This window comes from Corvus kubaryi, unplaced genomic scaffold (genome assembly GCF_017639235.1).
Source record: "Corvus kubaryi isolate FWS band 111438036 unplaced genomic scaffold, C.kubaryi_AGA036_p1.0 37398, whole genome shotgun sequence".
In the NCBI taxonomy this organism is placed as follows: Eukaryota; Metazoa; Chordata; class Aves; order Passeriformes; family Corvidae; genus Corvus; species Corvus kubaryi.
Window position 1 is genome coordinate 31,802,046 of NW_024581137.1, and position 16,327 is coordinate 31,818,372.

Consider the following 16,327-nt stretch of genomic DNA (forward strand, 5'->3'; position numbering starts at 1 on the left):
GGATCTGCAAGTGATTTTGCCAAAGCTCTGAGACTGCAGTATTCTTAGTGACCTGCTGTTCACCCAGCTCCTTGACCAGCTCCACTATCAGGAGCTGCAGTTTGCACTCAATGTCATTTTCTGAGTCCTTCAAATACTTCTTGATCTGTGTCTTTTTGACCTCTCTTGAGATTTACTGCTTAGGCTTGAACTCTATCTTGTAATACTTATGTCCTTCTGACTCAGCCCTGTATCACCCAGCTAACCTTCTTTGCCCTCTTTACAACCTTTTCGTGGTACAAAGAAATTTGAGGTCTCCAATATTAGGTAAGGTTAGCTTGTTTCTGAACTTAGAAAAAGTAGATTTTTGCTAATCAGTCTCTCAATAGTCCCATTAAATACAATCCTCTCAAAATACTGAAAACTAAGCTGCTCATTTTCTCATGCAGTCTGAATCTCTCTCCCTGGAATTAAACTGTTAATGCTACTTACAGGCACCAAACAAGTAACACAAAATGGGTCAAAACCAATTCTCACAGAAATTATGGCAAAATTCAGTTGAAATCAGTGGTGCATTTGTTAAAAATATGAGTAATGTCTGCTCAATGCTTTAAGTTGTGTTTGGAGTTTTATGCTTGAGGATAGTTGGGGGATTATTTTGTCTTTCTTTGTGTATGAGGAGAAAAGCTCAAGGGATTTTCACATAGCCTGATTTGTCCTGGATCAAAGTTCAAAGTAAGTTCTTTTTCAAAGAGAGATAATTTTAATACCTGAAACAATATTAAAATATAGTATATTAAATATACTATATTAAATACAATTATAGCTTACCTTGTTCTCAGCTGCAAAACTGTCAGTGCTTTAGTGGAGGTTTAGTTTTCAGTTTTTGACTCCATTGTGATCAGTCCCTGAAATTGCAGAATAAACTTGCAGGAATGGTTAATTCACTTACGGTCCTGCTCTGTAAAAAAATAAATGTTAATCCTTCAGAAGCTTAGAGGGAATCTTAATATTGTATTTTAAAGTAATCTCTTTAGAACACAAAGAATTACAAATGACATTTTATACTCACTAAGACTTCAGTGACAACTCCCAGAACAAAAAGAAGCAAACTTCCTATTTATTTCTGTAGCTGCCATTTGTAAAACACTGATTAAATAAAGAGTGGATAAACGATAGTATTTTCATGAAACAAGTTCAGCACTCTACAGGCAAACTATGATTTGTTCATCTAAGTATGTTTAGAACAAATCCAAAGAAAAGCTATTTTGCATTCACAGCAGTAGCCTTTTTTCCCGTGTGAAATGGTTTGAGTGCACATACATCCCATTGGCAAGGCGTGTCTGGATCAGCACACAGCAGGGACTGCAGGATGTCTGTGTGAAGACTGCTCCAGCGGGAAAGAGAGAACCTAAAGAATATTCATAAAGACCAAATTAAAATATCATATAAAGCCTTGATTAGGCTTGACAGGTTTCCTAAGACATTCTTGTTGTTACTAGTGTTTATCAGCTGAAGATTTGTGAAAGGGCAGCCACCTCCCACCTCCTGCAGCCTTTAAGTGATGGTGGATGAAACCCTACACTGTGTTCTGCTGATCTCTTTCATTCTGAGTTGCATATGTATGCTACATTAGTTTCTGTGAAGTTAATTTTATCTCAAAATGTCGTATTTACAAATACAGTGGTAAATGTAGTACCCCTAATAATGATATAATATAAAAAACATGTTGCAAGTAACCTGTATGTGATTTTCTCATACTTCTGAGGATCATTCAAAACTTTACAGTGGATTAGCAATACTTTAGGATTCATTTCTTTGCTTTTTTGGAAAAAGTCACAAAGCCCTTTTACTCAGTTCAGAGACATTTATTTTCCTGTTTTCCTGTGATTAATTTCAAAAGACAACCATGTCTCACCTTGAAGCTTGCAATGTGATTGGGGCCACTTAAGTTAGAAGTGAGTTATTGTAGGCTCTTGATAACTGGGAGAGAGAGACAGGTGGTTGTAAGGAAAATCAGAGAGAACATCTCTCTCTCTTTTGTGACATACCCATACAAACAGTTAGCAACAACCTTCCTCAGCTTGAGGCTAACTACAGTGACTCGGGGGTACAGGGAAATGTGGGTAACATAAGTGAAGATTTCAAAGTGAGCAAGTGAAAAATAACAGGAATATTGGTTAATGTGGATGGCAGATATTGTTTTCAAAATTTAAAAAAATTGGTATTTCTTGGAATAATCTTGGTCAAAGCAAGTTTCTGTTAATACAGCTAGAAATACATAAAATTATATATTATTTTATTCTTTAAAAACTAAAGAAAGGAACAAAATGTCAATTCATCTTCTTCACCTTAAAAAAGATGAATTAATTAAGCTCTTGAAATTGCTCAAATATTCATAGGTGTTTTGAAGTTAATTCATTGGGAATTTGCTTGATACTCTTGTTCTAATGAACACCGAGTATGGAAGTGTTAGGGTTGGGGTCTTTTTCCTTTATGTTTTTATTTTTCTATATATTCCATAACCCCAAAGGGAAATGTAGCTAGTTGTGAAGAATGGTACCAGTTTGGTTTTTCGTTCCTGTACGTATTAAAACATGCATTAAAAAACAAACATTCATCCCTGATTCTATCACACACACATAAAAAAAAATTCTTTTGGTTTGTGATTAAGGCTTTCCAGGTTAAAAGCAACACAAACAAGCAAACATTGCTTGGTTAGAGCATGGTGCTGATAACAGCAAGGTTGGGGTCTTGATCCCCAGACAGACCATTCACTGAAGAGTTGGACTTGACAATCCTTCTGGGTCCCTTCCAACTAAGAATATTCTGTGATCCTGAGCATAGAAAAGAGAAAACATCTGAGTGAGAGGAGGGGGGGTCAGGGAGTAAGTGGCCAGGACTGCAGGGACAGAGGGATTTCTGGAGGCTGGAAAGCACATGACAATTTTCTGCCATTTAAAGTCACTGTATTATAGGGATGCTTAGAGGCTTAGAGGGCAGGGAAGAATTATGCAAATTATTATTTGCTTTGTTTTCTGCTTTTACTTTCACATTTTTTTTTTAACACCTGCCCCCTTCCACAAATTTTGACTTTCTGTGAGAGGCAGATTTGGTTTAGTCGAATGCGGAAGCACTTTAGTTTTTTGAAGAAGATCACTTAGGACAAAGCCTAAACAAGTCCTTGCCCCAAAGCTGTGGTTCCCTTTTAGACCCTGTTATAGTCATATAAAGAAGTGTGCAGTAGAATGAAAATTTAAGCTTTTAGTGTACTTGCTCTCTAAGTGGGTTATTTTGTCTTTAAACTTAAAAATCAGCCTAATGTAGCTAAAAGGGAGGGTCAGATACATCACTAAGACCTCTACGCCAACATGCACATGAACATAGAATTATGGAGCAGTAGTCTGCTCAAAGGGTCATGTAAGCACGGTTTGTTGGTACTCACCTGTAATGATTTTATAAAATGTCTTAGTACTTCACAGGACAAGCAAAATAATGCAATTTACTACATGAGTCTATCTGTGCATCTCATCACTGTTTTGTATTCAGTTCTAAAAATAACATATTTGTAATGTAATGGAAAAGTTAATTTTTGCCCAGTTACCACAGTCACATAACAGAGTTTTTGTTCATATTTACATTTTCAAAGGCAGTATTTATTGTGTCAAGGCTGAGATTTTTAGCATTTTCAATACTGTAAAACTGCTTTAGAATGGGATTGAAGATCCTTTGGTGACAAGCACGATTTTTAGGTATAATGTCATTTTTTGATTATTGATGAATGGAGATGTGATAGAATCCCAAGTGGACAAAATTTTTATCTGGGGTACAGAAAAGACTTGATCGTTAAAAAGAGAGATTTCTTCACTGAACACATAAATGATACACAAGGTGTAGTGACATGGTAAGGTAGAAATTTGTAGTTTGCAGGATGAAAAATTTAGCTTTATTTCAATCACGATTGTTTTTTGTATCTCTGCTCTAGTTAGAGATTTTCTGTAGTCTTTATTTTTAAAAAATGGCAGGTGTTCAAAGTGGTATTTTGAGCAAATGGTATCTCTCAATTCAGTGTAAATACACCCAAATTAAATACAACCGTGATTAGGTCACTTGTGAAGGCTGGTTAGAGATAAAGTAGTGCAGTCTTGCTGAAATGGAAATTGAAATGTATTTATATTATATAATATACATTCATTTTTCTAGATAGCTAGATAGATATGGGAAACTATAATTCAAAATTTATTTGCAAAAAAATATGAGGGAGTTTCCATGGGCTGAATCTGCCAGCTGGTATTCCTATTTAGCATTCATTCTCAGGGTTTTAGAACTACGACTGAACTGTTCAGCCACAGTGTTCACTTAGAAAAGAGACAATAAGGAGCAGAGGCTAAATGTATAGCCTATCAGCAGCCCATTCCCAAACTGGTACTGAAGTTAATGTTGGATGAACAGATGAAAATTGTGTTGAAGCCAGTGAGAGTTTTAAAGCTTGTGAGAATCAGTAATAAGATGTGGCCACATATTCCTTCCAATCATTCAATAAGAAGATGTTGTAAATAATTTGTAGCTGCCATACTTCATTTCACTTATTCCTGTGCGGTACCAAAATTATGCTGTTAACTGGCTTTGAAAATAGCAAAGGCTCAACCTGGCTTCTTCAACAGCTTTACTCACACAAATAGTCTTGTACGGGGGTCATTCAGGTGAATGAGGATTACATGGCCCCAATTTCTTCATAGGACAGAGCACTCCTTAGTCGGAGAAAATCTCTTCTGTGTCATCAAGTGTCTGCAAATAGACAGATTTTCCTTGATAAATAGTTCTAGGGTTTTCAGGGTTTTCTTCTGAATTGTTCTTTTGCTCTTATGTAGTAAGTCAATTCACAGTGTGTATGAGGGGAGAGCTTAAAAAACCTGACAAATATAGGATTTTTTAACCTCTGATTTGTGGATTTCATAAGTTGAATTGGGTGAATGTTACAGTTTTTAATAATGGAAAAAGCAACTACATCATCTTTCAAAGATATAGACTTTTATTTATTTTTGTTGACATTTATTATAACAACATGTTGCATGTCAAATATTTACCATAGACCTTGGATATTTAAGACAATGGTAGGAGCAAGTTACTCTTAGGTGTTAGTTACTCCTGGGGACGTTCTGATTGGACACAAGAGGAAACTTTTACAATGAGAATAATCAGAAATTGGAATAATTTCCCCAGGGAAGTAATAGATTCTTCAACATTGGACACTGTTAAGATCCAGTTGGACAGGCTGCTGAGCCATCTTGTCTAGACTGTGCTTTTGCCAGGAAAGTTTGGATCAGATGATCCTTGAGGTCCCTTCTAACCCAGTATTCTATGATTCTCTGATTCAATAGCTTCTGTTCTTTGGAGAGTTACCAGCTGGTATGTCTCTGTCTTCAAGAGCTTTAATATTGTGTGGAACAACCATTTTTAAACTGGATTTTAATTTTTATTTTAGTTATAATAAAGGAAAGACTAGAATTGGCCTACTTGAAATCACCACTATTTTTCAAAATGTATTGTTTATTTGTTCTCATTTTTGTATGCAATACGGATGTAAGAGAACATAATATTAATTGGTATCAAGGTACAAACTGTAGGGCAGTAGAAATGTGAAGAAAAAAATTAAACAGTCCAGGAGAGGTTATTCAAGTGGATGAGAGAGATCAACTTCATGCCTTCAAGGGAAGAGCTTTGGCTCCTACATTGACAGCAAAAAATAAGTTGTGAATGTGATTGCTTAGTTCACAGTTCTCTAATGTGATTAATTCATGTGTATGTTCGGGAGTTATTCAATATTAATAATTAATCAATATTAAATTTTCAGTTTGTCTGGGACAAAAAGTGAAGTGTATCTCTAATCATAAAAAAAGTAGATGAAGAGTAATCCCATACTTGCATTTTCTAAGTTTAACTTTCTCCAAGGATGAAATTCTTAGACATACAGGAAATGCTGTGAGCTTGCTTTTGCAATATGGCAGAGAAATAAATTAAGTGTGCAATATTAGCATCTTCTCTTGTTTTCCAGGTCCATGGGGGAGATGCATGGGAGATGAATGCGGTCCAGGAGGCATCCAGACGCGAGCGGTGTGGTGTGCCCACGTGGAGGGTTGGACCACGCTGCCCACGAACTGCAGGCAGCCAGAGCGGCCGGACAACCAGCAGAGCTGTTTCCGGGTCTGCGACTGGCACAAGGAGCTGTATGACTGGCAGATCGGCAGCTGGAACCAGTGCCGGCCTGTCCTCTCCCGCAGCCACGAGAAGCCCCTGGAGTGCCTCAGAGGGGAGGAAGGGATCCAGACAAGGGACATCATCTGTATACAGAAGTCCAATGGGGTTCCAGCTGAGGATGTCATCTGTGAGTACTTTGAGCCAAAGCCACGGCAGGAGCAGGGATGCCTCATCCCATGCCGACAGGACTGCATCGTGGCCGAATTCTCGCCCTGGTCTGAGTGCTCAAAGACCTGTGGCAATGGACTTCAGCATCGAACTCGGCACGTGGTGGCTCCGCCGCAGTTCGGTGGGTCAGCTTGCCCCAACCTCACTGAGTTCCAGATCTGCCAGTCCAGCCCATGCACTGTTGAAGAAAGCCTGTACAGCCTAAACGTGGGACCATGGAGCGCATGCTCGGTGCCCCATTCAAGACAAATAAGGCAAGCAAGGAAACGAGGGAAGAACAAAGACAAGGAAAAGGACAGAGAAAAGGCAGTTCAAGATCCTGAGGCTCGCGAGTTAATTAAGAAGAAGAGGAACCGTAACAGACAGAATAGACAGGAGAACAAATATTGGGACATACAAATCGGCTATCAAACAAGGCAGGTCACATGTACTCACAGAAATGGGAAAACTGCTGCTCTGAGGTAATCACTATTTATGAATTTGCGTATTTTAATTTTTGTCTGCTTAAAGTAAAACATGCATAAATGGATTCTTTTACACAAGCCCAAATCTCAAAATGGGGCTCACGCTATTTCCACTTGAACATCCATCATAAAGATCAAGTGTTTTCCGTGACATGAAACATGCAAACTGGGCTAGTGATCATACATAAATGTGCACTGTTAAACTGTGTTAATCCTTAGCCTCTGTTTGTTTAAATAGATTTCCCCCAAAAGCTTAAAGATATTTGTCAAATGCCTGCTCCTTTTATGTGGGTTCAAGCAGGCGTTTCCTCTCTAGCAAGTTATGCATTTTTGAAAGATGTGATGTTACTGCTTTTAAGGCTCTGGACACAAAGACTAACAGGAAACTGGACTGGGTCAGACTTATAGTAAAAGTATAAAACAAGAGAGAAAGATGCTGCATGGGAAGGCAGCATCTATTCATTCCAGGGTATTTGAAATAGATGAGCATGAAATATAGTTTGTCCTTCTTGATTACTGTGGCAAAATTTCTGACGGGGAAAATGTAAAGCCTCTTTGTTTATTCCATGTACCGTCTCTGTTTCTTTCTCATCTGCACCTTTATGCTGTTTGCCAAGGGTTTTTTTTCTGATATTTATTTTTATTTCTTTATTTATTATTTTACTTTTCAAAAGTTCTGTCAGTCACGGATGTTATGATAATTCTTTCTACAGGCTTCTGGATGCATTTCTAAAACCATGTTATCTTTGGTTTGTTTTATCCGGCATTCTCTTGCTAGTTCATGTGTTTCTTTCCTACCCCCCAGAATGTTTTTATTCAACTAAAAAATCTTTCGGTCTAGTCTGCCTGTCTTTGATGTGATTCTATTTCCTTCCCTCTAGTTCAATGCCTGATTAATCAGTTTTACTTCAACTGTGAAATGACTAAGATATCTTGCTGAATGAGGCTGACAACCATGCTGCTATGTTAGTGTATAGAAACTTTTCTCAAGGTATTTTACTTTAGAGTTTTTGTTATGCCAGTTAAGCATTCTATCACAGAACATGTAATTGCTTCCACCTTTTCCATCAGAAACCAGATAATATAGTTTTTTCAAGTGTAGAAAATATTTTTTGAGTATAATTCCTTTCAAGAGATGATCCAGCAGTAAAACAGGAAAATGGTAAGTTCCCTGGCTTAAGGGAAGAACTGAAAGGTTTGGGTTGTTTGGTTGAAGGAGGTACATATGGGTGAAGATGTGAAGTACCTATGAATATGTAACAACCCATCCACAAGGAAGAATGGAACAATCTATTCTCTCTCTAAATTATGGATGTATTGGAAAAGCAGTAATGGGCAAATCACAACAGTGCTGAATGAGGCTAGGCTTCTCAATACTAGGCTTCTCAATACTGGGAATAGTGAGACTCTGGAAAAAATTGTGTGGGCCATGTGTGGCACCTCCATCTTCGAATGTTAATAAGAAAAGGCTAGAAAAATGCATGTGTCAGTGGTGCACCTGGAGCAGCTCTTGGTTAGGGAAGAAGGGCTGACTGCATAGTCTTTTTGCAGTCTCTTCTAGGTCTGGTTTTCTTCAGTTCTTTAAGATTTTGATCCACACTTGGATGAATGTCTGCACGAGAAATCTCAAAATCAGCATGCACGGGAAGTCCCAGGTGTTGGCTGCAGCACAATCTCATTTTTGGTACAGAACAAATTGCCTTTACTCCTTCCTTTTCCAGCCTCACATCATACAGCACACACTATGCCTAGCCCAGGAACATCATTACACTTTAAATACAAGGAATAATTTATTATACATCAGTTGCTATCATATAGCAGCCAGCCACTCTTTTCAAAAGTCCCTAAGTTTTTGAAAGGTTAAGAAAATTATTGAGAAAAAAAAAAAAGGGGAGGAATGACACAGTTGTGCCAAAGCTCTGATAAATGGTAAAAGAAAGTAAAAGTGTAGTTGGAAGTGAGTGGCACACTTTACTCATCATGTTTACACTCACTCTCGAATTCACTTAGATCACCGACGCTGTCTTAAGTCCAGATACCTCAGTGTATTGTGCACATTTCAGACTGGTGCAGAGAAATGAATGAAACCCTCTTGCCTGAGGCAGTGAAACAATAGATAATACGATGTAGGATCAATTCTTCAGAGAGGAGAAAGTTATACAAATGATTCATGGGCATTTTTATGTCTAATGGATGACTTTATGTTTTAATTGCACAAAGGATTCCTAGTAGTCTTCACAACAATTTTAATATAGAATTTTTTTTTTCCGGTTGCATAGTATAAACAATAAAATTTGGTGAAATGACTCATATGAGACATCCTGGTGTTGATAACTTAGCTTTCAGAGACATATGTAATGTCACCTGTATATCCATTTGTATCATTTATGCTGCACCCTTCACTAAGCAATCAAATGCTTTATTCTATGACTGCCATTCCAGAATCTGAAACAATAGAATTATTTTTCTGCCCAGGGTGTCAATGCAGCCAGCTCAAATGATTTTATAATCTCTATCACATAGTAACTGTGTTGCTAAATAATATAGACAAGTAAGGTGACTGGAAAACCTGCCGTTCTCATGTGAAATGCTCTTCAGCTTAAATAGTCCATTTTCAGTGAATTTTGACTTTAGCAATCAGAAACAATCAGCCCCCTGGCAGCATGACTGAAAGAAGTATAGAAACCCTCAGGCGAGTAATATTTTTTGCAGAGATAGCAAAATTGATATATTATAAAAAGGGTTTTAAAAAAGAACTACTTTCAGAAGGGTGCTCCAGAGAAAATGGTTCTGTAACACTGTCAGCAAAATTTCAAAAAGGTAAAATTCTCTTGACACATCAACACACCGGGCATGGTAAAGAGAAGTGAAACAAGAAAATCAAAGTTTAATTTATACACTTTATTGCTGAGTGAACAATAGATAGTCTCCCGTGAAGGATGAAATATTGGATTTTGTATTGCTCATTCTGCAATAATGTATGTGTTACATGGCCTGTGTTTGCTTTATGTTCCCCTTAGTCTGAAATTCTGGTGCACTGAAAATATTAGGAATGTTGAAGAAAAAAACAATTTCAGTAATTAAAAATGACTTATAAAATTACTTCTCTGGATAGCTAACAAAATCTGGACAGTGCTGCTGTTAGTGGAGAGGACAATACTGATCCTCTGAAATACTTCCTCTTGGGTGAGATTGGGGTTTGCCAAAGAGAGCTGTTAGACAACAAACTGGTAATGTAGAGAAACATAAAATGTATGTAAAAGTTCATTTTGAGTTGCAAATCTGTTTTTCCTACTACAGGTTGTGATGATTATGCCTTATGTTAAGCCTATAATTTTCTGTTGTAATATAGACTCTGTGACTGTTGTGTCGCAAACATTTTGTCATAATTTTCTTCCTGAGCAGACTTTTGTGGGAAAGTTTAGTAAAAATGTTTGGCTGGTTTGTACAAGTCTAAGAAAAGCTTTTTTTAAATTATTTTTATTATTTTTTTTAGACTGTTTTTAATTCATACAACCTTTTCACTGAAATGCTTTCTTGGGAACCCAGTAGACTGGGAAATTTGGAAGGACTTGAGTACAGACATTTATAACTGTAAGAACACGGAACAGAACTAGAGTATCTTCTTGACCTGTATATTTCTGCACTTCAACAAAGATTTTGAAATCCAGTGACAAAGCACATCATGTTCCCCTGAAGCCGCTGGTCCATAAGTGTGGGGACAGCCTGTCACTGCTAAGAGTCACTTAGCTCAAATGACTGGAAAGGGGGCTGTAGTTAAAGCAGTTCTTCAAGGATATAACTGCCTCTTAAAAAAGAAATCCCAGGAATTTCTTCACTATTTCCTTTCTTTTTCTACATCATTTGGATATGGCTTGTTATCTTGCTTAGTCTGGGACCAAAACACTTCTGAATGGGGGGAAAAATGGAGGGGACCACTAGGAAAGAATCCCCAACAGCTCTGTTGCAGTCCCCATAACTGGTTAATATTCTCTTGGCAGCACCACTGTGGAAGAGACCTGTATGTGAAGCTGAACATGATTGGTGACCTAAATGACCTGAAGTGGGAATTCAAGAAAAAATAGTAAAATTTCATAAATGTTCAGAGCTTTTATTTCTTTGTTGGAATATAACTATATGCAATTACAATTGTGGAACAAAATGATGGGGCAGAAAATAATCCAAAATTTAAGACATGCCAAACAATTATTTAGCAGATTCTCTTAGCCTCAATGCATTTGAGGCTATGTGGTCATCTTTGATTTGTTTCACCTCTGTTCATCTGAGAAAGTAATTATTTTTAATTATTTTAATCTTCCTCACTGATTCTGCGCATTCATTAAATATCTAGAAAACTATATCCACATCTTGTAACAAATGTAACTCTTTTGGAAGTTTTCATAATGATCTCATTGAAAATTTCAAGTTTTGGAGAGTCTGAGCTTTTATTTATTCCAATACTATAACTGAGACATGAGAGATGACGGTAAGACCAAAATTACTGAATTGTCTTGCTCATCTTGGGCATATGTAATGCTTCATTTTTCATCTTTCTTTACAAAGACCTGTATCTGCTTAAAGCAGAGTCACAATATTCACTACTGGCCACAGGTATTAAGCTGAATAGCCAGAAACTAAGGAAATTGGGAATGGCCAATTGAGTATTTAGACTGATGAGTGAGTAATACTCAAGATATTGGCAGGAAAAACAAGGAGAGAGAATCTCTTCCTCTAGAATGGCATTTTAGCTTTGTTTTCCTTTCCAGGTCCTGAAACCTCTTAACCCAATGCTCCCCTTCCAAATCATAAAACAAATGTCTGCATTCACTTTATGGACTTTCACTCTTATAAATTATAAACTGTGTGAAGGAGGAAAAATTAAAAAAAAACAAGCCAAACCAGCATAAGCCTCTTGCTTTATTTATGCCACTAATTTGGAAAGCAGACAAGTCACCCAGAGGTATATGCTGTCAGACAGCAAACAGAAAAAAGATTCAGACATACAATATAGCAGTCCAGTTTGTTGGACCCTGTAATGTATCCCCTGCTTAGAAAAAATCTTAAGAGATTGTCTGTACTTCTCTGAGCCCCTCCATGAGGCAACAGGAAGAAAGGGGGGTGTGCGTGAAGGTGGCAGTGGTTAAGGTGCAGTAACTTCAAGGAGATGGGCTGCAGAAAGGTGAGGGAATAGCAATGCAGAGAGGATGGGTTGTGGAGACGAAGGAGCATAAGCAACCTGAGGACCAAATGAAAGCATGCATGTCTGCACCTGCTTTCTATGTTACTGCAAAGGCAGCTCTACTGCTGTGTTTTAGGGGAAGCCTCCAAGCTCACCATGCTATGAGGATTTAGAAGCCATAAGTGGTTCACTTACAGAGCACCTGTAAATATCACAAATTTGGATAATGAGCTATATGCAGTAATCTTGATTCATTAATTTGGAATTATTTAGAGCACATTCTGTTAACAAATGGAGAACAGAGAAGAAGAAAGTAATCTTGGATGAAAAACCTCTTTATAACTAAAAACTACAGGGTTAATTTTCAGGTGCATTGGGATAATAAAAATGTAAACTATTACTAGAGAAACAGGATGCAAACATAGTCCTTTCCTGTAATTTTCCACTGTAATTTTAGAATTTCCACGAATTTGAAAGTAGAAGCACCCTGTAGTTTTTTAATGTGATTTTGGTGGAGACAGTAATTTCTGTGGATATGCATAATATTATTCAATGGGTGTTCCTTTCTATTCTAAGTACCTGCTCCATCATCTTACCGAGGCTGCTGTTTTGACAGTGTCTTGTCAGTATTGCTACGCATTTGACACACCATGCCCAAATCTAGATTTAAGATGGAAACGTGCACACCATGCTGAATAATTGAAATAGCAATGAACAATTTCTTTTTCCACACCATATTTTAACTCCTTTCATACAGTGAACAGCTGTTCTGTCATCTAGATGTATGACATTCATCTATTTCTGTGCAAAGCATCAAGATTGGACGCCTTTCTAGTGTATAGTTTTTATTCATATACATGTATTGTCCTCCTTAGCAAAATGTAATAGGCTATAATGTAATGAGGATTGTACTCCATATTCTGATAATCTCTTGTGGCCATAAATCCTATGAATGAATAAATGAATTCTGTGAATGAATGCAGTGTTGAATTTTTAGCTTCAGTCTAGTAAGAGATTATGTGGCACAGTGGTAAATTGAATTAGCCACTGAGATCTTTAATGAAGATTCTCCTACACTGTACTTTTATGCATCTTTTCTGCCTCATTGTCAGATAATGTTAATTGACCTCAATATGACAAAATAAATAAATATTAATCAAGCAGTATTTTTCTAAATTTTGGAATCCTATATTGTATTATATCATAATCTGTAAAGAGTCCCATAGGGAACAAACTAGAATGTATTACTTTTTTAGATTTATTTTGTGGTTTGGTTTTGTTTGGTTTTTTTATAAAACTGCTAAGCATATATTGGGATTTAGAGTATGCCCTTGTTTTCTCAATCAGCTTTATAAAGCTATGGTATGGGAGTATGTGAAGTGAGCATCCTCCTGGGACATCTTGTCCCTCAGGGTGGAGATGCACAGGATGGGAAGTCACAACTCCCCAGAACAGCAGGGCTGGCTACTTCAGAGCTAACTTTCAGCAGTCTCACTGAAACTGTGGCTCACCTCCTAATACTGACCACTTTGTTCCAAATGCTGGAGACTGCGATGAAGCCAGTGATATTGCCAAATTTAAGCATCAGTACAGGGAACAGATCTAAACTAATGCCTGAAACACAAATAATAGTAGCAATATAATTTTCAGTAATATATTTCTTTATATCTTAACATTAATATTGCATATTTTTGTTCACAAAGTTTGGCATTTTATTTTTTCATTGCTGATAACCCTGTGAATCTAGCTGTTATTTCAGTCAAAGTAAATGCTGACTAATGCTATGTAATGAAAATTCCCACTGACAAAGGGAAATTCCTCCCTAAAGCTTTAATAAGTCATCCCTGTAGATTCTTGCCAAATAATCTGCTCTGCCAATTTTAAAATTATCTGTAGCATGAGATGTGCGTGCATGTCACTGTATCACTGGACTGTGAAAGATAGCACTCTCACTGAAGGTTCATGCTTTCTTGTCTCCTCAGGCACTCAGACACTCATGGTATCTGGAACAGCCCCACAGCAGCTGTTGTTGTTGACACTTGTTTGGGTACAGTAGCATGTCTTGTTGCTTTGCCTGTATTAGCTGATGTATTTTCTCTTGACATGGTAGTTTAGGTAATCTCTTTCTTCTCCTGTGGTGTAGAAAGCCTGAGTGGTTTTGTTTATTTCAGAATTGTTTGGCAGAATCAATTAAACTTGTGAAGGGATCATGGGAAAGTAGTCTTGTGAAAAACACTTAGGTGACAGTATTTAAATTGTAATTGAATAGAAGTGGCCTCATTGTTTGTGTGATTATAATGGCCCATTATACCAGGAGGTACTAACAGTTTCTCAGAACAATGTACAAGATGACCAATACTAAACAGTGCAGCTGTATGGAAAATGAATGAGGACTACGTCATTTTCTACTAGGGAAAAGTACAGGCACTGTATTTTCACTGACTTTCTTAAAGAAACAAGTGTGTACCACCCATAAACTGGATCTCTCAAGGATTACTAGACTTTATAAATGGCATTTTATGTCTTCAGAGTAGATCATGGGGGTTATCTAAGCTCTGGATTTAAATCACTTAACTACTATTCCTGCTGTCTATTTAATGTACCTGCACATTAAATAAAATTTTTTTAAGTTTGATTTTATTTATGAGAAAACCCCCCTTTTTTATTTAGGTCAAATACTTTATCACAGTCTCTCTCAAAATCCAGCTATACCTGTGGTCCAAGAATGGCATAGAGTTAATTTGATTATTTTACTTCAGAGGTTAATGCATCCAACAAGCTGTATGAACTCTGAGGAGAATACTGCATGGAAAATAAATAGCTTGCTGCAACACATCACAACATTGTGCTTGGTTCTTGTACCTATAACTCCAAAATCCCTCTTACTCATACTGAGTATCTTTTAAGGTTCCATGGTGGTCAAATATAAAGCAAGGAGAAGACCCTCCTCATGCAATATTAAGATCTGGATTTAACTCCAGATAACACAAAGGATTAGTATTCAGCATGAATACTGCTGTGTTTCCTCAGGCTTCCTGCCCACGATCATTCAAAGTTGCCGTAGAAAACTGCACACATGGGTGTTATATTTCAAAGGTTGATTTGACCTTCTGACCGAACCAGATTATTTCTGTGAGGTAGTTCTGTTAAGGGTGTGAGCATCTAGGCTGTGGGTCTGCCCATGGGTCGTCAGATTCCCCAGCAGTTTAAGCCTGATCTTTTCTAGGATGTGATGCTAATGAGTGGTGTGGTACAGGTTTTACCCCTTCCTTCACTGTAAGGCTACAGTTATGAGAAGCAGATGTGGTCTTTGGAAACTGCTCCTTACAGTCTCTAGCCTTGTAACAATTTAGTGAGACTTAAGAAAATTCTAAGCCAACTGCTGATACTCTTTCTACTGGAAAAAGTAAAATATGCTTGTATTAAACTCCCGCTTTAAATTATTTTTCTTTGTCTTAAGGATTCTTTGGGAGTTGGGCCAATGTTCATGCATGCTTGTAGGTTGTCTTGCAAGGATGCTGCCCAGCCTCGTGGCTTGTTTTAGTGGGATTTACAATCACTATTTTCAAACACAAATTTACTTTCTGATTCTTTTCCAAAAGCTTCCTCTAGTTTTATTTTTTCCTTCAGTCAAAAATGGCAGTCTTTACAAGCCTGCTTCCATGTATTTGTGTATGTGCGTAATTTTGGTTTTCAAGTGCTAAACTAACATATAGTTTTGGTGTTCTGCAAGTAATTTGTTATTGTTCCAAGTCTTCCTGCACACGAGTTGGTTTGGTCAAATGAGCTTGTATGTCAATAGTCTCATGTTGTGGCTGGTGGTAAAGGTTGAAGACCATTTTTCTGATGGTATTCAATGAAGTAATGTCTCATGCGATCAGCAAGAATTCAAGAGAAAATCTCATGGTTTGTGATGATGTAGCTTATTGTGGGAGATGCCTGATGGTGTGCAGGAATTTGAGGTTAGGAAATGGTTAAATTATTCTGCTCTGAGGGAGCCCACTGTGGGCTTTTTTTTTTTTTTTTATCTGCCAGGTAGTCCTTGCACTTCTTCCTTAGTGTTTAGATGAAGCTTTTTCCAAACCTGTTAAAGGATTTTGGATTTCCTTAGCATGCTGATTGTCCTTTGATCTGAAACCTTCAGAAGCAGCTCCCTTTTTCTGCTGAACTGCTGAACCTCCTCTTACAATTTTCAGTATGTGTTTTTTCCAGGCAGATAGCCCAGTTTTTGGTTGCATCTTCTTCACTCCTCCAAAGTTTTTAATTCATTCAGTCAGTC

At 37.4% G+C, this 16,327-nt stretch overlaps 1 protein-coding gene across 8 annotated transcripts in view; it reads left to right on the top strand.

Annotated features, from left to right (window-relative positions):
- Positions 1-16,327, top strand: part of THSD7A (thrombospondin type 1 domain containing 7A) — a 285,991-nt gene that overhangs the window by 155,555 nt on the left and 114,109 nt on the right. For all 8 annotated transcript variants that reach the window (XM_042042958.1, XM_042042963.1, XM_042042964.1 and 5 more), the window contains one exon: positions 6,035-6,866. In XM_042042958.1, the coding sequence (XP_041898892.1) occupies positions 6,035-6,866 (832 nt within the window). The remainder of the gene's footprint in view (positions 1-6,034; positions 6,867-16,327) is intronic.